The 24,375-nt window shown below is 34.3% G+C and overlaps 1 protein-coding gene across 3 annotated transcripts; it reads left to right on the forward strand.

Moving 5' to 3' along the window:
- The first annotated feature begins 1,389 nt into the window (after positions 1 to 1,389).
- On the forward strand, positions 1,390 to 23,214 carry LOC115455933. 3 transcript variants are annotated; one of them, XM_030184743.2, is made up of 5 exons: positions 1,390 to 1,564; positions 14,280 to 14,394; positions 18,761 to 18,832; positions 20,968 to 21,133; positions 21,559 to 23,214. In XM_030184743.2, the coding sequence occupies exons 2-5, from the start codon at positions 14,363 to 14,365 to the stop codon at positions 22,585 to 22,587; spliced, it is 1,299 nt and encodes a 432-aa protein (XP_030040603.1). In that variant the 5' UTR covers positions 1,390 to 1,564; positions 14,280 to 14,362; the 3' UTR covers positions 22,588 to 23,214. The 3 variants fall into 3 exon arrangements, with proteins under 3 accessions (XP_030040603.1, XP_030040602.1, XP_030040604.1); XM_030184742.2 differs by lacking the exon at positions 1,390 to 1,564 and adding an exon at positions 10,813 to 10,948; XM_030184744.2 differs by lacking the exons at positions 1,390 to 1,564; positions 14,280 to 14,394 and adding an exon at positions 15,521 to 15,608.
- The last annotated feature ends 1,161 nt before the right edge of the window (positions 23,215 to 24,375 follow it).

Raw genomic sequence — 24,375 nt, forward strand, 5'->3', positions numbered from 1 at the left:
AGCCTTCGCAGTACGTAGACATAGGGCCGTTGTGATTGGCTAATATTGAAATACCTATGTCTGTTCTCAGTGCCTTTGGACACTGAGAAACATACTTGTTATCGCAGCTTTACTCCGTCCTTAGATAAAAAACGTTTATGAATAAGGTGGAAAATGTATACAACCATTTTAATTGAGTACCGCGCAACCGCCGGCCGCTATACTCAGCAGTAATTGTGTTGAATATGTATGAAGGTCCGAAACGATTGAGTTGTCTACGAGCCTCTGTTACTAGAACATTCGATTTACATCAACATTACATACTTACGATAGCGTGGCGTATGAAATATTCAATATAATTAATTCCACAGTTTAAACTAATTCAGATCCGTATTTATGAATGCGAAACTGTCTTACGTTTCCACTGTTAAACCACTACAGCCGTTTTCAATAATCTATCTCAATATCAATTTTCAATCCGATTTCGAGAATGAACCAATCAAAATAACTCATTTGCAAGCATGTCAAAAAAACTGTGTTCTGATTGGTCCATTTTTGAAATAGTTCGAGAATAGCGATTGGGATCGTTTGTTAAAAATGGCGGTAAATCGATTTCGATGATCTTTAGTACGGAGCAGGGGCGTAGCTAACACGGTATCAGCCGTATCAATGATACAGGGCCCCTAAGCTTTGGGGCCCCTGTTGGCTCATATCTACATTAAACTAAGCAGGCGCCCAAAAGAACGCACTGCCCTGAAGAGCCCTCAACAAATTTAGATATGGGAAGCTACGCTACTGGTACGGAGTAAGTTTGATCCATAACAATGATAGACTACTTTATACGGAAGGAAAACTTTGTACACAGACGAAACCTTGAATTGGTTGCTACAGTACGTGCTAGAAAAATAGAACTATGGACACCGAAAAAATAGTCTGCATACAGCTGTCTAGTGAAGTAAAAGAAAGTGTAAGCGAGATAAAACGAACTTGCGGGTAAAATTTTTCTTCTGTGGATTGGTCCACGTCACAGGCTTGCGCTAATTAAATCCTGCGTTGTGCATATATGTACGTTTATTACTTACGCAAGGAGAAGAGAGATAGGTTATTAACCGTTCAGTCGTTTCGTCTCTTTCTAAACATTTGTAAAGTTTGTGACAATGGTTCTATGCGTGTGCAACATCTTTGAATAATTTAAAAAAATACTGTAAATGATTTCTACAAAACGGTGAGATAAGTAGATACCAACACAATATAAAATTAATTAATACGAAGAATTTACCAGCTAGTATTATATATTAAGCAAGACTGACCAACTATGCACTCGCTTATCGGCTATGCATTGCGCCACCGGTCACCTGCACTCCATCAATGAATCACTATGGATTGGATAGTACGCCATTTTATAATCTATGGTACGCGCGCGTACGCGGCGCGCCGCCGCTGTCCAACGGTCCACCTGCGCGGTCAGTTTCACTACCCCACTCAGTGTAGACGGTTGTGTTGTGCTGTGCTGTGAACGTACGCTAATACGAGTGTTCGATATTCGAATTTATTGTGTTGTGTTGTGAGGATCCATGTTTTTAAGGTTGGTAATATTTTGTATAAAATCACAAATTATGCCAACGGTTAAAAAATTAAATCGTTAATGTAACTATCCGAAGATAGTTTCTTTTTATAAGTACTTAAATTTTGAAATATATAAGTACCCTATGGATTGAATTCAAACAAAAAGGAAGAGTTTATAAACCAAATTAAATTTATTAGATGAATTAGATGAATTGTGACAGGAAAAAGTTTTTACAAATTATGTTTCACAAGAGCGTTGGTATAATAAACCTAGAGGAGACAAAAAACGGCAGGGGTACTCGTCTGCCTTCCCTTGGGTAACCTTTGCTACCAACATTCTAAGAACTGCCGAAGTTTCTTGCTTCACTTGCTTCAGGTACTACAACTTGTATCTAGTTTATAGATACTACAAATAAAATATTAATAGGTATTATATGATATTTCATGAGTACTTAATTTATTTACCTTCCCAATTGTTCATATTTTTAATTACCTCCCTCTATATTGTTAGTTACTAAGCACCTCCACCCAGGTTCCAATTAATATTCGGATTTATTGGTTTTAATACCTAAAGTATATAAGCATAAGTAAAAAGTTCATTTTTATGATTATTTTTGTTGTGCTATTAGTTTGACCTCACCATTGATTCAACCTTCATTTACCTTTGTAATGTAGCTAATAACTTGAAGCCACACCTCCACCCCTAAATCACCGAAAACACGTTAACTAAATTAAAGTATACTGCACTATCTGAAATTACATGTTTATGCCTATCTGGTTCACAGTAATACTGAGAATGATAATAAGGTATCTGGAAATCGAATCCACAATATACGATTTTAAGTTCTATGTACATTGGGGTAGAAAGAATTTTCGCGGGAGCATAAAAAAATAAAGCATGCCGAGAAAAGTCCTGCACCACGCGAGGCCGTTCTAAACGCAAGGTTTTTTTAGCATGAGCCTAGAGCCCAAGAACCTCCTTCTAACTACCCCGATGTATGTACTATGTCCACTAGATTGGCCTGTATTAAAAATCTAATCTTAACCAATCACGCGTGAACGGCTGATCCGATTTCACTATTTTTTTTTTGTTGTGTTTGTTATTGTCAGGAGAAGTATCTTATGAAAGAAAAATTCAAAAACTTGCGCGGAAAATTAGAAAATTTAAGAAAACTAAAATATGAATTTTATATAACTGTCAATTGTTTGAAATAACTATCAGCGATTGTCAGAATGCGCGCTGCAAATTCATAGTTAAGACGGGACAACATCTGGCGGGTCAGCTAGTAAGAAATAAAAGTAAGAGTAGTTCATTTCGATTCCTGGTGATCAGTTGCGAAAGGTGAAATTTTCTGAAAGGGAACTGGCACAACGTGTAGGTACTAATATGCATAAAAGCGGCTTGCAAATCGTTTCAATGATAATGAGATTCTACAGAAACTCTACATAAAGGGAAGGTAGGAATCAGCTTATATGGACCTTCGCCACTGCTGGTCAATAAGGATGAAATTAATAGGTAGGTAGTAAGTGTATAATTTTATTTACATGCTAAGCCGCAAAAATTAAAGAGACAATTAAATAAGTAATAATAATACCAGCCCCCTATTATACACTGTCCCACTGTTGGGCACGGGCCTCCTCTACTACTGAGAGCGATTAGGCCTTAGTCCACCGCACTGGCCTAGTGCGGGTTGGTAGACTTCACAAACCCTCGAAAATTCCTAATAGAGATTTTCTCAGGTATGCAGGTTTCCTCACGATGTTTTCCTTCACCGTTAAAGCAAGCGATAATTCACAAAGAATACACACACAATTTTTAGAAAAGTCAGATGTGTGTGCCCTTGGGATTTGAACCTGCGGACATTCGTCTCGGCAGTCCGTTCCACAACCAACTAGGCTATCGCCGCTTTTTTATTATATAAATATCCAAAGCTAATTCTTAAGGCTTAATCAAATATGAGAATCAGCTGTCTCTCAAATAAGCAAAAGCTTGTATATTGACTGATAGAATTTTAAACTTATTCAGATCACAGCCCGTGTAGAATCGATTAATTAAATCGTCACGTCAAGTCACGTCTCAAAAAATCCTTTTAATATTCGAACAAAACGTTGTTTATAATACAAGTGTAGATGTTAGAATCATCATTATTATTTTAAATGACGACTGCTACCAAACCTGTTTCTTAATAATGTACAATTTATATTTTCATACCTAGTTCTACTGTTAATTCTTTCATATATTATATTTAGCTTCATATTTTCCTCATAACACTTTTATCTAATGAATTAAATTAATACTACATTGCGGAACTTGTAATGGAGAATTTTTGGAATGGTCGTCATATTTATGTGATATTTTTCAATGACCACGTGTTATCAATCAGTTTAATCAACGCTGAAAGGTCTTGATGGTAACGAAATGTACAATTGATACAATTTAGGCATATTTCGACTTTGAATCCATTAAAATAATATACTCAGGCCAATGTCCAAGGGTTGGAACAGACTGGTGGACATTAGACGTGGTTAGTGGCAAAACAGACTTCTTGCTTATACTATCCATCCCGTTATAGGGACGAACGTGTGTACATATAACTTTCTCACTATCACAAGGTTCTATGTTATTTATTTAATCCAAAATTTAAATAAAATTTTTATGTTGAAAAAAATTATAAAGGTCAATAATTCATCGTTCCTTCTTTATTTATCTTTCGGGATTATTGGAAATATTCAGTGATAACGACTTAGAATCATGTGATAAATATATAATTCAATTTGTACGTAAATAACATAGAACCTTGTAACGGTGAGCCAGCGGTAAAGTGGCTTCTTAGAACATATTGAATGCAAAAACATGTAAAAACAATGGAAAATAAATTTCGAATTTCGCTGATGGCAGCTTAAGTACAGTGCCTCTACAAATGACGCGAAAGCAATTCTATCTTCAGTCAGAAACGATCATACTTGATTAAATAGATACATAATTAGGTTTAGTAAAATTTTCCCATAAAATAGGCCCACGTCTTGCGGATACGAGTAAAATTTTTTTTAACCAAATGTCGCAAGGACTAGAGTACGTGGACCGTGGATTACCCATGTTGGAATTTCATTTGTGCTCACCAAAGCACCTATGTAAAGTAAAATATTATGCCTTATACATATTGGGTGTCTCATGGCAAAAAAGTCCCATAACCCTATTATAATAGATCTTAGAACAAAAACTATCACAAGTCACAAGCTATTAACATTACTAATGAACGTATCGCGCGCGGAATGAGTTTCGCTTTGTGGAAAGACATTTTAGGTCAGAGAAAGCAAGATAAATTATATCCTATTTATACTTACTACGTTTATGAGTAGAGTTAGTGTAATTAGCCTCGCATGAAGAAAATAGTACTTCAAGGCATTCATAGCTTATAGCGAAATGTTATTGGCAACAAAAATCATCGCTAAAATATCTATCTTGCAATCTGCGGAATTAATGGCGAAGTAGCAAGGTTAAAGACAAATATTAAGCACTTAAGTACAGTTAAATGCTTTGTGAATTATCGCTTGCTTTAACGGTGAAGGAAAACGTGAAGAAACCTGCATACCTGAGAAGTTCTCTATAGGAATTTTGAGGGTGTATGAAGTCTACCAATCTGCACTAGGCCAGCGTGGTGGACTAAGGCCTAATCCCTCTCAGTAGGAGAAAAGGCCCGTGCCCAGCAATGGGACAGTATATAAAACAGGGTTGATGTTATAAGTACAGTGAATACCAGTTATGAAATTTATGAGACCTAATCTGGAAGCAAGTTTCGACAGTAGTTGCAAATTGTCTTTTATATATTATGTGTTTGTCGTAACCTTGATTTTTAGTCGTTTTAACCGATGCGTCGTTATAACTGATTTAAATTGTACTGGAAAAGAATTTTCATATACAAGACGTTTTGCATCCCCGCCATGTTTGAAGAGTCCATTGTAATGAAGACACATAATCATCTAATAATGCAATGTAAGTCCTACCTTAAACAGGAATCCGAATATTTAATTAAATAATTTTACGATGATTTAGAATTAGCCTCCATATGATTAAATATGGCGAAGATGCAAAACAACAACTTGTATACACAAACTCAAAAAGTTCACATATTTCCCCAAAAATTCTAAAGCATTTTTTAAAATGTTTTTTGTATAGCTTTGCTGATGTAAACGACTTCCGTGATATACAAGGATAATCATAAATGATGTCATACTACTTTTTTCATATTTAGTTTTTGGGATTTAACAAAAACTAGGAGCTGGTTTAGAATGTTATTTTACGTATTTTCTAAAGATCACATAAATTTGACATAAACTTATTTTTAATCGACTATAAAGGCGGTTTCGGAGGTCTATTATCTATTCGCGGTTATTTTTTTATTTTGTTGTGCAATTATTTTTTCCCCTGTGGTCGGATTCTAATTATTATTTTTGTGTTCGATGTTGTATAGCTTATATATTTAATTTCATTCGTATAATATAAACTCGGAATTCCTAGCAAATAGCAATTCCTCAAAATCAAAATAAATTTACCAAAAAGTTACCTACCACAGGAGTCTGATATGACTTGAAATTGTTATACATAAATGTGATTTTTACTTGCTCTCATATCATTTTAATTTAATACATATTAACACTCAATATAGTACATACGTATTCAATAACACAATATTACAATGTTCCCGTAAATATCGATCAAGGTAAACTATAATTATGATGCATAACAATTAAACTGTTATTTAACTACCAATATATCCAGTTGTGGTAAACACGCATGCGCGACACGTTTCATAGCCTGCAACCACAAAATACGCTGTCCTTAATTATAAGTAAACGTATTACTTCCTCTTAAAGCAAAATAACTCTTAATGAAGACGCTAAATATATTATACGATTGAACGACGAGACGAGCAGGCTGCTTGCGGGATGGTGAACGTCACTGCTGGGACCCTATTCGCTATGACAGTGTAAACTCGTAACATGGCTATGTTATCTTTGTGAAATTAGCATGGAATGGTATTCTGTATGCCAATATTGTTTTAAACGCGATGCCATGCGTTACGTACTTGTTACGTACTGTTATAACGTGTGCCATAGAGAATAAGGATCCTGATAACAGTAGCGTTCATCAGCTCAGATGATGTATAAAAGTAATCGCTAAAGTAAAAGCCATAAGTGTTAGCACAACACAAATGTCGTAAGCTAGGCAAAAGTAGCAGTAACTTACTGTCTAATAATGAAGAAACTGGGTGACTGAATGCCTTTATATCAATAATCACTGTATTATTAATTCTCTACTTATAAAAGAATATGCGACTCAGAGCAAATACAATTTAAATCTAATTTTCCGGGACATAAACTCGGTAAATATAACTATTAAATTGACTTTAATACCGTGTTTCAGTTACTTTTAACATATCTACCACCAACTAATAAACGAATGCCTATAGCATTAAGTCCGCCAGGGTATATTCGTACATGAAGTGATAAAAAATAAATTACTAGTTCGTAAATGCAGAAATACGCGATGTACTCACTTTTACTCGGCTGCGGATACTGCATAACGAAGAGCATTCCTATAGAACTGTTTCACCATGTTCGTGTTAACCGTCAATTAACTTATATCCGGTCAAACATAACCTGTTAGTTAGAGTATGTAGCTTGTATGTTCATTGAAAACCCGACTACGGATACCACTGCGTACATTTTCCGGATTAATAGTCAACGTTAATTCAGGACAGGACATGGTCTGTTGCTTGTAGATTATTTGACTGCCGACTTCGGATAAAACTGGGTACTTTTCAGGGATAAAAAGTCTTCATTAATTCAGGGCAGGACATAGTCCATTCGTGTGCCCAGTTACATTTAAATGTGTTGAGTGGTTTTTGCGTTTACCTTTAACAACTGTCTAAATATTTCCATTTACCTGCAATATTAATAAGATAAGATATTTCGATGAAATCATATTTTAATCTGAATCATACGATTTCATCAAAAATGTATAAACGTTGATGTGTGGTCCACCACGCCACGACATTAATTGGTATACGAATGTGATTTCCCATAATCACATTCGTATACCAAAAACATTAAATTAAATAATAACAAAAACACATCTATTTGTTTGGAAGTATTGAATATATGTCTGTATGCAATGCAGCACATAAAATTGCATCTACAATAAAATGTCCCGAAGATTTGCGGGCCTTTTGGCATAGGCCTCTAACAGTTTCCACTAGGTTCTATCATTTTAAGTCCTAATAAATAGTTCAGAATAAATGGGTTTCAATTCAATTCAATATTTCGATTGTGGTTCCTTTGTTGGCAGACAATGACTTTGCTAATGTCAAAGTTGAAAGTAGGAAAAGTTACGGTAAATTTTTACGGGCCTAATATTATCTATGACTTTTGAGCGGTAAATAAAGCAATGGCATTACAAAATAATCGAAAAACACTATACATAAATTCAGAATAAGAATATTATGAATGTATAAAAATAAATGGGTTTATTATTAAGTGCAGTACAACTTGTCAAAATAATATTGACATTTGACAGTCATCTTTATAATCGTTGTGAAATTACTGGTAACAAAACTGAAATAATCAAACAAGCTGTACATCGTCAGTTTTGTTGACTTTTATTTGTCGTTCACCACCAAAAGATATCAAACGAAAAATAAAAAAACTGATAAGTTCTCTAATCTTTCTTGATTAATGCCCGGATGCTGGTGAATCATTTATGACTTAGTGATCATATATTGACGCATTCCTTTAAGTTCTTTAACCAAAGATAGAATTAAGTTTTCTATTAATCATCAGTAATATAAAGTACTACTATTCCTATTCGTATAAAGTATTACTATTGCGGTTTTTCTGTGTTAACTTATTTCGTGGATCATTACTAGAATATTTTCAAGACATTTTTTTCGCAATTAGACCTGGGAATTTAACCAAGTTCCTCAGAGCCGATATCTGCAAAAAATATTATGTTTGTACAAGGATCGAATCTCGTTCCTCCTTGACTGTGTCCAACTTTACCACTAGGCGAATAATAAACAATGAAACATAAAAATAATATTTTATACGCGTGTGTCATGCGCAGGCGCTGGCTTCACTTCCTTTGGTCGTGAGTCGATGACCGGCCGTGGTATTTTTTTAAATCGCTGTTTCACTTCAAGGAACTTTTCATTGATCGATTCCAGTAAATTAAAATGACATGTAGGTTTATCATTCGTATTGTTTTAACTGCTAGCTTATATGAAATTGAGTGCTTTTTTATGATTGGTAATAACAATATTTTTAATACATAATTATTTCATGATTATTTTTTGTTTTTAATAAATATTTACTGCGAAATGTACGCCGAAAAGTCGCGGTTTCGGAACCGATCGATAAATGGGAACATATAGTTCTGTCCACATTAAAGGGAGTCTAAGTGATCGACAGTTTTCAAATATAACTTTACAATTAATAAAACCAATCCTTTCTTTTGAATTAAATCGTAAAATGGACCAATCAGAATAAAATGAATTTAACGAACTTACAAATGACATTTTGATTGGTTCTTGCAATAAATCCGAGAATTTTGATTGCTTAGTTTATAATAAAAGTATTATTATTTCTTCTTCTTTATATTATTTTTTATATGATTCATCGGTGGTTTTCGCCAATGTCAAGTTTATTATTTAATTTATTGTACTAACCAGATGCTTTGTGCTTTACGCCCGGATACGTCTACATAATAAATAAAACCAATTATTCACAACACAGGAGGAAAACCCGTCTTTCGTTGTAATTGCATGATTGTAAGTAATACACGTGAATCATAAAACTTGTATTCATATATAATATTTTTGCAGTATTGTGGTCATCATATTTATTCCTGTTTAACCTTAATGTTACCTTCATATGAATTCCTTAGTTTAATACTAGTTTTTTCTTCAGCTTCCCTCGCTTGATAGTAAATTTCGGAATACAGTTCACATAATTTTTTTTTAAATGAACGAATCATCCTAGCCGAATTTTCGGCCACAGCGGCCAATCTCAACGGAGATCAGCCAGGTACGCAGGAGATATTATAGTGCACAAGTGTGCTCACAATACACACGCGCACTCTCTGTTCCTGCACTCTCATAGTCTGGTGAGACGGCAATCCGACATGACCGGAGAGGGATCACGCGCAGGACCAACGGATTTACGTTCTTTTGGTATCACACTGGCGACTTTCTCATTACCAGCTGCGACTGAGCAATGTTATTAAGATGGAAAAACCAAGTCACAATTATTTTGGCCGGGATTCGAACCCAGGACCTCAGTGCAGTAGTCGAATAGTGTACAATTACAACTACGCCACCAAAGCAGTAAATTTTTAAATAACCGAAATATTAACAACGATAATTTACATAGACTTTAACATGTATACTATCGTATGATTAAATGAATCAACAATATGATTTATCACTCAATCACGTTTTATTTACACTTTAATTCGCATTTGACATGTTGACATTTATATAATTTATCTCTTTAAAAATATCTGAACTTCCACTTAGGCGGAGTATCACTGATGTTTATTTTAAAATATCTGTTTACTAGTCTTTTAATTGAAAATTAAACATGTATTTATTTGTATTACGTGAGATTGGAGTCCGATTACGGGATCCAAATCTCCCTTATCATTTGTCGCGGCCCTAGGCTGCTAGGCACACAATTAAGTGTGTATACCTCATGGTTGCCAATTCATATTAAGGCCTTAAAGGCCTCGCGGACATTTTCTGGCCTCTCTTCCCCCATCCTAAGAGGGTTTCCCCACACTTCCTTTCCTAGATATCCCCTCCCAACTTTCCTCCAGGAACCTGCAGTCACTAAGCCAGGAGATTTCAGTATCCCACTCGCAAGTTTCTCGCAGTGTTGACTGTGGGGTCCGTTACCACAAAAACCACTGCTGGATATGATCACGCCATTCTTTTCCGTACTAGGGAAGCATCATTCACTGCTTGCCGGTATACCTCATTATGCCTGATCACAGATCTGATGGTATACTAATTAGCAATTAGCGAAGTGTCCATCTCCATTTCAGTTTGCTACACTTCCGGCTGAAATCCGTGAACGGATTTCCCCTTGTTAAAAAAAAGCCTTTATATTTATATAACCTTAATATATAGGTATATGACAGATGCTTTGATCCCAATCGATCTCAACCTTTCGTTAAGTCGTCGATATGACGGAATCGATCAAAAGTAAGGTTATACGCGGCCATTAATCTCAGATTTAACTAACATGACATTATCAGATAGAGTGTTGGCTTATCTAGACGGTTATCAGTCGACGCGCGAAGTGCGAGCTGATCACATCCATTTGCATCAACAATTGGTTGTTCGAGGTAAGTCTGATAATTCGAATTAGACAAGGTTTCGAATTGTAGAGTAATATATAAATTAAATATAAATTTATTATTAATTAAAGGTATTTCCAATTAACAGATACCTGTGTCTTTCATTTGATGTACACTCAACTAAGCCTTTGAGTGTTGTGTCATTGTTAAGTGGCTGTTACATTATTTGAGGAGTCCCAGAACTGATTTTCTCGTTGGATAATGTATTAATTTTCTTTGTGTATTAAAAGACTTCAAATATGATTTGGAAGGAAAAAAACGAGATTAAATAATAATATTGCTAATAAAAAAGCTCGACCTCCTTAAGGTACAGATATGGTTATATACCGCTAGACATGCATTATTTCATTTCTGAAAGGTTTAGATTATTATTTTCCTTTTGTAAGAACCAGGTTCTTAGCAGTAAATTACAATTTAGTACTATAAGACTAATAAGCAATACAATTCTAACTTAAATTTCTAGGTATAAGTTTACTACAACTAAGACTAGGCACTTCCTTAGAGTCTGGTAACATAAATAAGGTTTAGATAAGTAAGAAAACTTGTAGAAGTTTGCTTTCGCAAGTAATTTTTACCGTATAAACTATCACGATTCACGGCTCGATATCACGAGTCACCTACCTTTGTAAATGTTGCAGCTTGTAAGACTTGCGGCAAGTCGAATGCGTATAGAATTATTGGAATATTGCCGCTAACACATCTGGAAATTCTTGCGCAATATATTGCTACAAGAACTTGCTAATGTAAACTTATATTTAGATGTACAGTTTGATTAGGTCGTTGCCCTTGTCCTTTACGAGATGGAATCGAATCTAGGACGGTACAAATGCCGCTATCTGCATACAATGGTGTTACATACGCAAAGGTCTTGCCCCACATTTGTCGTACTAATGAGCGTTTTATTGTGTCCATAATTCATTTTATTTTATAACCAAGGTTGCGTTTTATTACTTATGTAACTTGATTGTGACTCAGGATCACAGGGAAAACTAGATTTTATTATGACTATATCTAAATTAATTTTAGAGTTAGGTAGCGCATGATTTTGAAAAACATTGTCTAAATACTTGTTTAATAATTTCTAGGTATAAATTTATTTCACTAATGTATAAATTATATCTAAAATAGTAAATATAACAATAACTATACTCATTTTTCTTACTCTTTGGGTATTATCTCTTGCTTTAACGGTGAAGGAAAACATCGTGAGACAACCTGCATACCTGAGAAATTCTATATAGAAATTTTGGGGTTATGTTAAGTCTGCCAATCCGCACTAGGCTAGCGGGGACTTAGGCCTAATTCCTCTCAGTAGTAGAGGAGGCCCGTGCCCAGCAGTGGAAAAGTATAATACAGAGCTGATATTATTTTATTAATAAAAGTAGACAGAATAATACATTAAAGTATAAAATCACGGCACGATGTCGTTAATCAAGTTTTATCTACATCCACAAAGATAATGCGAACAAACATGCTAGAGAAATGTAACAATACCTCTTTATCTATTGTGATTAATTCATTTTGATATGCGTGTTTACATTTAAACATATTGTATGCGAAGTTTGTTTACCGCCTAAAGTCGTAGAATTATAATCAGCCTATTTTACTTTACATAGAATATTTAGATAAAAGACAAGTTATCTTATATGTAGATATCAAGAATTTGGTTTGTGGGTCCGTTTATAATTCGAGATATATTCGATTCATTTATTGTTTTAATGCACATTTCCTGCAACCTATTATCGGTACTAAAATGAAATATAGTCTTTTTTTATTGATTTGAATGACGAGACAAGCTTGCCTTTCACCGGACGGTAAGCGATACGACTGCCCATAAACAGAAGAAACACCATCCAACACCTTGAATTACAAAGTATGGTTTGGTATTCCACTGCGCTCGCCATCCTGAGACATGAGATGTTAAGTCTTATTATGTCCAGTAGTTACACTGTCTACAATGTCCTTCAAACTGGAACAGAACAGTGACTACAAAATGCTACAGGGCGGCAGAAATATACACTGCGGTGTTACCTATAAGAGAGCAAATCCGTCTTTGTGCTGTTACGGGCTATCTAATCCTAGGTAATCTTTGACAGCCGTATAAGTAATTAAGGGATAACTCTAATACCTATACGTCAATCAAAGCTGTTTTTTCGATTAGAACGCCTGTAATTGCAGACGGATTTACCCTATAAATGGAATAGGGTCCTTTCACTAAATATTTAACTAAAATTTTAATTCAATAACACGCCGATTTACGGTTATAAACATTTTTAGACGTAAAGACTTAGTGGAATTTATTTAATGTAATTAACGTTACTTTAGACCTATAACTAATTTTATAATATAGATGAATAATAAGAATATATGCCAATTAAAAATTACCATTATAACGTAAATAAATAATAATATTAGCTAATGTTAGCCAATGGACCGTGAACGCGTGTTGTATATTTCAAAAATAGTTTTTTCATAGCGCGATTTATAAAGTATTTATATAGATGGAATTTAAGATTCTAGTCAAGTCTTAATTAATGTCCATTGTGTTGCGGAAAACATTTATTGTTACAGGAAATCCTACGTCTTTGTTAATGTACGTTTGCAGCGGGAATTGCAAATAGTTGTGAAGGATTTCATAAATTCGTTAACGTATTTTTATATAAACTAGTGGTCGTGCAGTGGTTGAAGTTCGACCGTTGAATTAAACATAAATGTAACATTATACCAAAATTTTATTTTTTTGGTTTATTTTAAAAAAAATTGGCAAATTTCACTCCTTGCGCGCAGTATGCCTAAATAAGGCTACAACTTTGTTCTACACGTTTTAATATAGATGTCGTGACAAGCAACTCGCTCGTCTGATCATAATTAACACAATCTATTAACTGAAATAAGAAATATGTTTTTATTCTATTAATCTTGAACGCGCTAGAATATTGCCGACTTTAGGTTTAATCTGTAGGTTTGTTACGCTGCATTGCTTCACCTATAATCTTTATATTAATTTCACTGTCAGAAATTATGATTTATCAATAAATTATAATTATTATGATAAATAACAATTTATAAGTAATAATGAAAAAAATCTTCTATTTGTTAAAAACCATGAGATTTGCATCATAAAATGCATCGTACTGCAAACCATATAAATAAATAAATACACCCTCACACCATCTCAAAACACATCGGGCTCGCATAGTAGTTTTGCCGAAATAGAAAATAAAATTTGTTCATTTTCAATAAATTCTGTTACTTACATTTCGTTGTTAATATTATACGTATTTTTACTATTTAACATAAGTGTTCGTTTATGTTTCAGAAATGCCAGCGACAGTGAGTGACGCGCCGTGCGACCGATGAGCCTGCGCCTGCGCACCGTCGCGGTCACTATGTGAAGACAAAATGCTGTTGTCACTCTGTAAATCATGCCAGTAGTGAGTATTGTTTTGAATTAATTAATTAAGGTACTTAAAATTGCAGCTAGCTTCCTTTGTCTGTTGGCGTGTATACCTGTGGGCTGGGTGGCCCTGGTTTCAATTTCGAATATTCCAAATTCGAAAACGGTAAAGGTTTTTAACAATTAGTAAAGTTATAAGCCTATGTATTTAAATGCAAGCTGTGTTTACCTATAAGTTGGTGTGTCACATTATGTTTAACACTATTCTAAGCTATAATATAACATAATGTAATAATGTAAAAACCGTTGGTGAACCTAAGAAAATAAATAAAAAAAAGAATATCATTTTTCTGAGTCTTGAATGACGTTATACTAGCACCGTCATAGGCGTACTAACGCCTTCTAGCAACATGATTTAATTTATGTGGCATCATATTGGAATGATATTAATCAAGCAGATCGTATATATCTAGAGCATTCGACCCCCGCATCCTCTGCTGTCGTAGTGGAAGGCTCAATGATCTCAAAATAGAGGCTTAAACCGATAATGATAAACTTTATGTAGCCAGATAAGAAGTTATCGAATAATAAACGGTTATTAATGTTAAAGTGGAGATATAATCCACGTCATATCCATTCAAATAAATAACAAACACCATACACTGAGATAGCGATCTGATACTGTGGGGAAGGATGTCCCGGAACTCCTACATTTTAGAATTGTAGTTCACGTAAAGATTTAAGTAAAGTTGATCAAAGATAATCGGCTTGAAGTTAGTCACGCGGCGACAAAGCCATTGTTTCTGGTGATTGACAACAGATGTAGGGGATGGTGTCGTGTCTAACTTCAAGTTGGCCATAATCAAGCGCCCTTACTACCTGCTTTTAAATTGTCTTAACGCTGGGCTATAGACGTAGTGAGATAAGTTAATTTAGAAAATTAATGGCATTCGATAAAGTCCAATATTTGCATTTACTATAATTTATTTATCAGCCCAAGTTTAAACTTCCTACGCCTAAGCCAAAAGTAAACAGAAAAAAACGCGTCCCCAAACATTTCCTAACTCATGTTTCTCCGGTCAATATACTTTGTGCAAAATTTCCAAACTACGATAGCGTCAGTCATCTGTCGAGATAAACTCGACGGCGCGCAGTGTCGACTACCGAGTCATGAGTGTTCGTCGACTGTCAGTTCGAATTTAAATTTCGGTATATTTAAAATTAATGTGGTATATTCGTTGTGATTTCAAGGTAAGTTTTTAGTTATGTTACTTTACAAAATAAATAAAAAATCGTTAATAGTAGTTAAAAGTAGAGGTTTGTCATCCGGTAATATAAGTGGATGCCTAAAATTGGGAATTATGAATAACTGCTGCTAAATTCAATACAGAGATATTGAATGTTTCGTCTTTTATGGTATTAAAAAACAAATTAAAAAATTGGACATGGTTTTGAACACTGAAACGTGGCTAAAAAGTATATGAAAATAATCGTAAAAAAAATATCATTCAAAAATATTTATTTATGAAACTTTATTGTACACCAGGGATAAAAATAATAAAACAAGAAAAAATACAAATGGCGGTCGCACAAGGCAATCTTACAGACAACGATGGTATGGATATAATCGAAAACGGAATAATAATAATTTTCATACTCATTAGACAGGATAACATGCCTAATTATCATATAATTGTATGAAAGTCATACAAATGAGAAACCGAAAGGACAATAAACAAACACCACTGAACAAAGTGTTAATATGCGAAGTACATAACTCGGAGAGGTTATACGATGGATCAGCAAACAGAAACAGTAGACCGATAAAAAATCTATCACCTATCATATGAAGTAGTTGTTAATTTAAGAATAGGTATCTTCCATGTAATCTTTAATTTTAAACTGAAAAGTTGACCTACAGTTGGAAAGTTAAGTCATAGGATCGATTTTAACTAAAATTTCCTACATAACCAAATGAATTTAAAAGCTATAATGGACAAGCTTGAATCGGCATAAGTAAATTGACATGCTATATGTTCCTGTTTTGAACGGTTTGTTTAAAAAATTCGCGCTGTGTACTTATGAATTTTGAACATTGTATACTTAGAATTTTTCTACCTAATTTGAAATTAATTCAAACGTCATTGTATTTTGCGTATAATAACATATTGTTATGTATATTAAGTTATTTCAGTTATGACTTTACAAGACATTTCATACGTTCAGTATTACGTTGTGGTTTTACGTCAATGCGCGTGAGTCGTGTGTGTGATTCGTTTATTAGAATATTATTGAAAGAGCTCTGCGTGCTGAAGGTAAGATCTTTATTAAGTATAAAGAGAGTAAGTAAACAGTATTGATATTCATGCTAGTTATTTTTGTCGATTACAATGTTACAAATTTAGATTTTATTTTTGTTATTATCTATTTTAAACTCTATACAACTGAAATTAAGACATGGCGTGTTTTTTTCGTTAGGGAAAGTTATTTTTGTAAGGGGATAAAACTAATAAATTTTTTGCTAAGCCGTAGGTAGTTTTAAAAGTAGATTAAAGTTTATAAGCCTCTTAGATTGGTAACAAATTCAAATAATTTTCTAAACAGTCATATTATATTTTCTGTCAATTTTTTTTACATTCGTACTGATCTGGACAAGAGATTATATTCAGATATTTATCTAGATGTTAATAGATATTGCAAATTCGTTTTGTTTAATAGTTCATTATTTATAGTGATTGCTGTTGTTGTTATTATTATGTTTTTTTTTTACCTCGAGACATCGAACTGGAGTCTAATTTAATTACTGCAACGGGTTTCCGCATCCCAACTCAGTTGTATTAATCCATATTATGTAAGTGCTATGATTTGTAAAATAAATATTCATTAGTACGATGTCTGGAATAATGTTTAAATGAATTACAAGCCGTTCTCTGGTTATGTTCAAATAAATCACAATTCGGTGTCGGTTATCAATTTGAATAAGAATACTTAAGTATATTATTATGATTTATTTAGCTGAACAAAATCGGTCCAAGAGGTATAAAGCTACATACCGTAATATGTATTATAGTTAGGTAAGGCTGTTTATAATGGGATTAGCAAATGCTATGTCAATGTATCGATATTTTTTAGTTTTAATAACTTTAATGATCACGATCGTATTCATTTTGAATTCATTCATAACGTAGGTAACGTTTTTGGCTTGGGGTTGTATTTTTTTGTTGTTATGTTATTAGAGTTTTTCCCAAAAAGCTGCAACATACGCGGGCTGTGAAACTTATTAAGTTCAGGATTTGATATCCAAGTTGTACTTGAATGAAATATGGTGGATTTTTAAATAGGTATATTAAGCATAATGATTTCTTAGGTATACGCGAATGTTAGAGATTGAATTAAAAATAGTTTACGGATTTTCAAGAAGTCAGTCCCGTATGAAGGCTGCAGTCTTTTATATTGTTTCAAAATAACTATAATTTCTGCAGAATTCGTGGTGTGTGTACGACCGTTTAGAGTCGTTAGTTTGCTTGTCGCTATGCATGAAACGTAAATTAGTACACCAAATTGACTAAACTTATGTTTCTGCCAAGCTCTTCAAAAATACAACCTTGACACTATACAATTAGTTGTAATATTAAAGGTCTGAGTCTTAGAGAAAAAAATCCACATTACACAGTAACTCGTATAAGTGGAGTCATACTGAATGACGTTAATGACGAATGACGACGATAAATGACGCATTGGTCAATGAGAAAATATCTTAAATATTTTTCTCCACTTAGCTACGTGACACAGATAAAAACGCAATGATTCCTCTTTTAGTATTCCGTATTCAAAGAATGCAAATGGAAAAATAACTTAAGCGGACGACTTTTATAGACCTCTATATTTTTGTATTTGTGCCTTTGCAAAGTGATGTTGGGTTTTTCTACTCAGTATCAGCCCGGAGTCTGGAATTTGTGCCTGATATGGCTTGCCCCCTATCATATCATGGGATGGAAATACATTACACACGGCGGAAAGTAGGTGCAACAGTTGCGCATCTTACAACCTCTTTGGGGATAAGAGGCTTAAGTGTATGTGTGTGTGTTTTCTTTGGGAAATCGTAACAAATAAATTAAGGCTATGAAAGAAAAAAATGCAATGTTGGTACTCCTGGTACTCCTGGTCCTGCTGTCTTCTTGCACGTGGCCTGTTTTTTAATATTGGTCCAGCTCCTGCTCTGGGCTTCGCAAGATTCAAGTCCGTTCCCTTGATTAAAAACAATGTTTACGACTCTCTTCTATACTTAATGAATGAATTATCAGAATCGGCTCAATAGTTCCAGCTGATGCAGGGCATCTTGGCTTAAGACATAGTTACCATAAGTATATTTTTAATTAAAATTGTTTATTTTTCGTTCCCAGCTGCCTGGAGACCATGTACTGGACATGCTGCGAGGAGAAATTCTGTTTCGATAAGAAGATAGCAACTTACAAGTAAGTCGTATTTCTACATATTGGTTAAGTTCTGAAATGCCCGTCATGGTCCGCAGTAGCAATGAAGTTGTTGTTTCAAAGGGACTAGCGAGCGATTTGTAAGGAGCACGTTTCGTGCCTAACTTCAAAATAGTTAAGAGCGGCCCAACTATAAGATTAGCTGTATGTATCTTTGTGTTTACTTATGAATCAAGTATTTGAGTCCAAATTTCGGCAACAATTTTATTCAAAATATAATTTGACCAGCAATCAATGATCTTTACATTTAAAACAATTGTAACTGCCCGATGTCTGTACACTATAGAAAAACTAATATGAGGGGACTTTATTGCGGGCGTAGCCGCGAACAAAAACTATTCAGATAAAAACCCAATCCTGGCCAAAATACATTGTGACTGAGTTTATTTATATTTCTTAAAAAAAAAAAAAATTTGCTTTGGGAGCGCCACATTTTCTTTTTCATTTTAAAGCTAACCTTGTCAGTAAGTCAGTACAATAAATTAGTCCCATATTTTACTGCATGAGCGTTTTATTTACCTAGCCTGGCTATATATTGACCACCTATAAATACCGTGCTATATTCTCAGTATAAAAGGCAGTATGAAGATTGTAATAGACATGCTAATCGCACTTGCACGAGGTTACCATCATGATGACGGACAGTTTTGACGCGACAATTGTGTGCAGTGGTCATTATTTTCATTAACTAGTCAGGCTAAGTCTGCTATAGTGCACACAGGGTGTACATATTCAGTACCACGTCTTCCTTTTTATAGGGGTAGATAGAAATATAACACACCGTCATTTCACCAGATGTATAAGGTCTCATGATATAGAGAGCAAGCCTTTTACTATTTATCTGGGACAATTCTATAATTGACAGCAAGAAATCTGTCTGTCGAGCTGTTATTAAACCCGTTTCTGGGATCGAACCCGAGACCTCAGCAAGGTAACAGACCGGTACGCTAAGCTTTCTTCCTTGTCGTTTTATTTTACGGTGTGAGAATTGGTGCCGAAATGTCGAGATTCATAGCTCAATTGCAATGTTATTTGTGGGTGTAATTAGTTCAAGATTGAAGTATAATAATAAGTATTTTTAAGACTTACACTATAACAAAATAACAGGTAAATCATACTAATATTATAAATTCGAAAGTTTGTGAGGATGGATTTTTGGATGTAGATATGTATGTTTGTTCCTCTTTCACGAAAAAACTACAGAACGGATTTGGACGAAACTTTACTTTAATATTGGCTATATATCAGAATAACATATAAGCTACAATTTTTAATGATTTTGTGCAATTTGGTCATAAAATAACGATGCATATCAAGTAAGTCGAAAAAATAATGTATCCCGGAAATCTCCTTCATGCGGGCGAAGCCGCGAGCAAAAGGTAGTATTAATATATATTTTTAATTACGATATACGTCATAGTAACAATATTATAAACATTATTTACATATCGTGGGAACAGATGTAAGATATAAGAAACAATAAGGAACGCTCGGCCTTGACGCTTGGAGCTCGGATGCGCATCAGCAAATGTTTGAAATGCGACATGATACGTGTCGAACAATTACTCTTGTAATGCGATGATTTACAGTTCACGTGCCGCTCTACTGGCACTATTTATCAATATCGTCATATTTCACAATAATTATATTCATGTTATGAGGTTGTGAGTATGTATTAGACATGATTTATACTCGATGGAGACACTTGCTTAGACAAATTATTGCTTAACAAATTTTTTTTATGAAAATTATCAAATCTTATGCTTTTTCTATTCTTGTTCGTATTTTCATTATTTGTTTATAGTAAAGCAAGTCATTCGCCTAAATTTAAGAGGCACGCGTTTATAGAGGCAATACCAAATATAATTACAGCCCAAGACCTTACAATGCTTGGCGCGGTATTATATCGCTCATTATGGTGATAAATTAAATGTAACGTTCGCACCTTTAATATTCATCTATCAACTCGCAAACTGTTTTTTTGATTGAAATACACAAAGTGATAATACCTACCCAAGACCTTATATTCAAGACATATTCTAAGCTTTGGTTTCAAATTGAAAGAGACAAATTTTCAGAAGCCTGTCCAATAAATCTATACGTGTTCTTGGTTACAGATTAGACGAGGATGCTGTGTACACGAACGGATATGCGAACATGGGCGCGAGCGTGGACAGCGTGGCGGCAGTCACCGCGCAACCAGTCAACAATAACCATCTGCCGCCGCGCGAAATCGGTCGTGAGACCAATGAGATGCCGCTGCATGCCGACAAGCTATACGAGGTACATCTTTTCTTATATTATGATGTGTATATTTTTCTGTATATACTAATCATCATCATGCTCAGCCATAGGAACATAGGCAACCCACAAAGATTCTTCATTCACGATGCTGAGCCGATAAAACATACAAAACTGACTAGTATCAAATTAGCAATAGAGCACAAAACGTTTTGTCAAACGCCTCAGTCCTAGGCGGAGTTAAACTCAGCAACGAAAATGACTGATGGTAATATAATTGATGAGTCAAAAATCTAGGAAGCAACAAAAAACTCACCTCACGCGTATCAGGATTGGTTGTGAATAATAACATTTATTTTATGTGTTACCACTTATCAGATATGATAGTCAGAGGAGCGGATGTTAACTATTCATTTGATAAAAATATATAACGAATAAATATTAAGAAATTATTTATGTATTCACAGGTGTTCTCGAGATCGCTGATATTCAGAGACGAACACGAACTAAAGTCGAAAGGTAGCAAAGATTCTCTAGACGAGTTGGAAACAAAGTCCGAACCTGACTACTTATCAGACAAACCAAATAGGACCAAAGTTTACTTCGAAGACGAAGTGAACTCACCAGTCACTGACTTTGAAATCATGTTTAAAGATGAATTACTGGCTAACCACGACATGTTCAAGATTGACGAAGAAGAAGAAAGTGACAGACGAAGCCAGGACACCGAGGAAGGACTTACAATGAACGTATCTGTTATGAAACAAGATGTCATAAAACCAAGCACTGTTACAATCAAAGATGAATCTAAGATAACAACGCCCAGCCCTATTTACAAGTATGACCCAGTGTCGGCGATGGCGTTGCCTTCAACCCTCACTCTGCCAAGAGTGGAGAGCGTTAAAGGAATCTTAAGACAGAAAGGGAATATACCGCGAAGCAACAGCGCAAGGACTTTAGAAAGAGTTGACAGTGGCAGCAAGTTGAAGCAGATTGGTAGAGTAGAGAGTTTGAAGAGCATCGATCCTACGAAAATCAATAAAGTATTAGCAAGAGTGCCGCATAGGAGTGCGTCATTCCTAAACATTCCAGAACATTTGCTGCCAGAGAAACCGCCACTTGTAAAGAGCAAATCGATGGTAGGTGTCATGTCGATGAATGACGAATTGAAACTAAGTCAACTACCAGACACGCCGATAATAAAAAGCAGTAACTTGCCTAAATTTTTCACTGATAGTCCTACAATAAAAGAATATAAAGGCGAAACGAGCCTTCAAAGTATTAAAGAGAAAACCGCTATGATGTTCCAAGAGAACGATTTTAGTATGCCCAGGTATTACGGTGCTACGAAATCTGAACAGCAGGTTCATGAGAGCAAGTCCATGCCTGATTTGAGGAATCCGACCTCAACAGGTAAAGTGAGCAAACGACTTGTTAAACTTCGGGGAAGGTTGAAGCCGTTGGTTATAAGGAAGAGTTCCGACGAGAGATTATAGTGACAAGGTTTAATCAAAGAAATCTTGTGATAGAAATTATGACGCAATCAGAATAATTATTTGAAATTCCAATTGAGTGGTATTTGTGTAGTAGTTTTAAGTGATTCTTATGGCAATAAGCGATTTCCAGTTGACGAAGAAACCAAGTGAATTATCTAAAATGTGTTTTTTCATGAAATTAGCTATATTGTTTTGTGAATAAATGTTGACAGTATTATGTTTGCAATAAGGACTTCAATTCATCAAACTTGAAGATTTATTTATGACCACTGAATTATGATAAAAATATGCATAGCAGTATTTATTGCTCAAAGAATATAATTTTTAGTTTGAGTAAACATTAAAATAAGTTAACTATAAAATATGTTTAATTTTGCCGCAATCGTGTCTTGTGAAAATGAACCCATCTTTGAAGATACAACACATTATATTTTAGTTAATATTAATAAATGGTGCTAAAAGTGTACTTATAGACGAATAGGTGTTATATTTCTTTGTATACCGATTTTCTAGTCATGTGACATCACTTAAATAAACCAGAACAAAAAACATGTAAAATAATAAAAATACACCATACGTTTGTTAAGATTTGAATGTGATTTAATATAATTTATTGTTGAAATATAAGAGTAGTTTTATTTGAATATAATAATAAATAAATAAATAAATAAATAAATAAATAAGCCTTTATTTCTACTACTTAAATACATTTCATAGGACTTAATATACTTTACATTATTGTTACACCTTCACGTAGTAGTCGCCCCCTCGGCGTAGGCCTCCCCCATCGAATATAATGATATTTGAATATAATGTATTATATTTGTCTAACTCTATTTTTTATTGCTTTGAATGACGAGACGACCTAGCCGTTCGCCTGATGGTAAGCGACACGATCGCCCATAAACAATAGAAACACTATCCAACGTCTTGAATTACAAAGTATTGTTTGATATTTCACTGCGCTCGCCATCCTGAGACATGAGATGTTAGGTCTCATTATGTCCAGTAGTTACACTGGCTATAATGTTTTTCAAACCGGAACACAACAGTGACTATAAACTCTACTGCTTGACGGCAGACATAGCTAGCTGCTCTTATAAGGGCTGTTCACGATGAAAGCTCTGCCATTCGTTGGCGCAATCTTAATCTAATACCCTATTAGTATTTGGTATTGTAAAATATTCATATCAAGAAATCACACTTTATTTGTTGATAATGAAACGTTGTATAATAAGTATACATTACATTATGATGATGCAACACATAAAATAAAAAAAAATCATAGGGCGTAAAATTCTATTACGTTGCCTAAAATAGTACCTTACATTCCATGGTTATGTGTAGAGCGAAAAAAAACAATATATAGTTAGCAAATTCTTCTAGAAGACCGGGAGGCTTAGTTTAGCTGCAACTATAACGTAGGATTATATCCTCTTTGGTTTAAAATGGCCAGCTCGCGCTGACCATTGCGTCGTCGATATATTTGTTTGAGCTGTCATTAATTAATTGTTGGATCGGACGGACGTTCACAATCTTTTCGCTAGCTATTTTTGTGTTCTTGATTATTTGTTAATTTGATACAAATTATTCTCTTTTGTAAATTAGTACAGTTTTTGTTATAAGTAATAATTATTATTTTAGTTTATGTAAATTTTTATAATAAATAAATGTAAAAACCCTAAATTCAGAAGTGGGATTGTGCCACATTCTGACGCCATTTTCTAAGACGTGTATAAAATTTAAATTCTTTGTTTTTAATCCCTACTTTCTTGTTTGTTCGCCATG

This window comes from Manduca sexta, chromosome 5, assembly GCF_014839805.1.
Source record: "Manduca sexta isolate Smith_Timp_Sample1 chromosome 5, JHU_Msex_v1.0, whole genome shotgun sequence".
NCBI lineage: Eukaryota > Metazoa > Arthropoda > Insecta > Lepidoptera > Sphingidae > Manduca > Manduca sexta.

Coding starts and splice junctions, on each gene's coding strand:
- LOC115455933 (XM_030184743.2), top strand. CDS start 14,363: ATGCTGTTGTCACTCTGTAAATCATGCCAGTA. Junction 18,833..20,967: donor AAGAAGATAGCAACTTACAA/GTAAGTCGTATT, acceptor TCTTGGTTACAG/ATTAGACGAGGATGCTGTGT. Junction 21,134..21,558: donor ATGCCGACAAGCTATACGAG/GTACATCTTTTC, acceptor ATGTATTCACAG/GTGTTCTCGAGATCGCTGAT.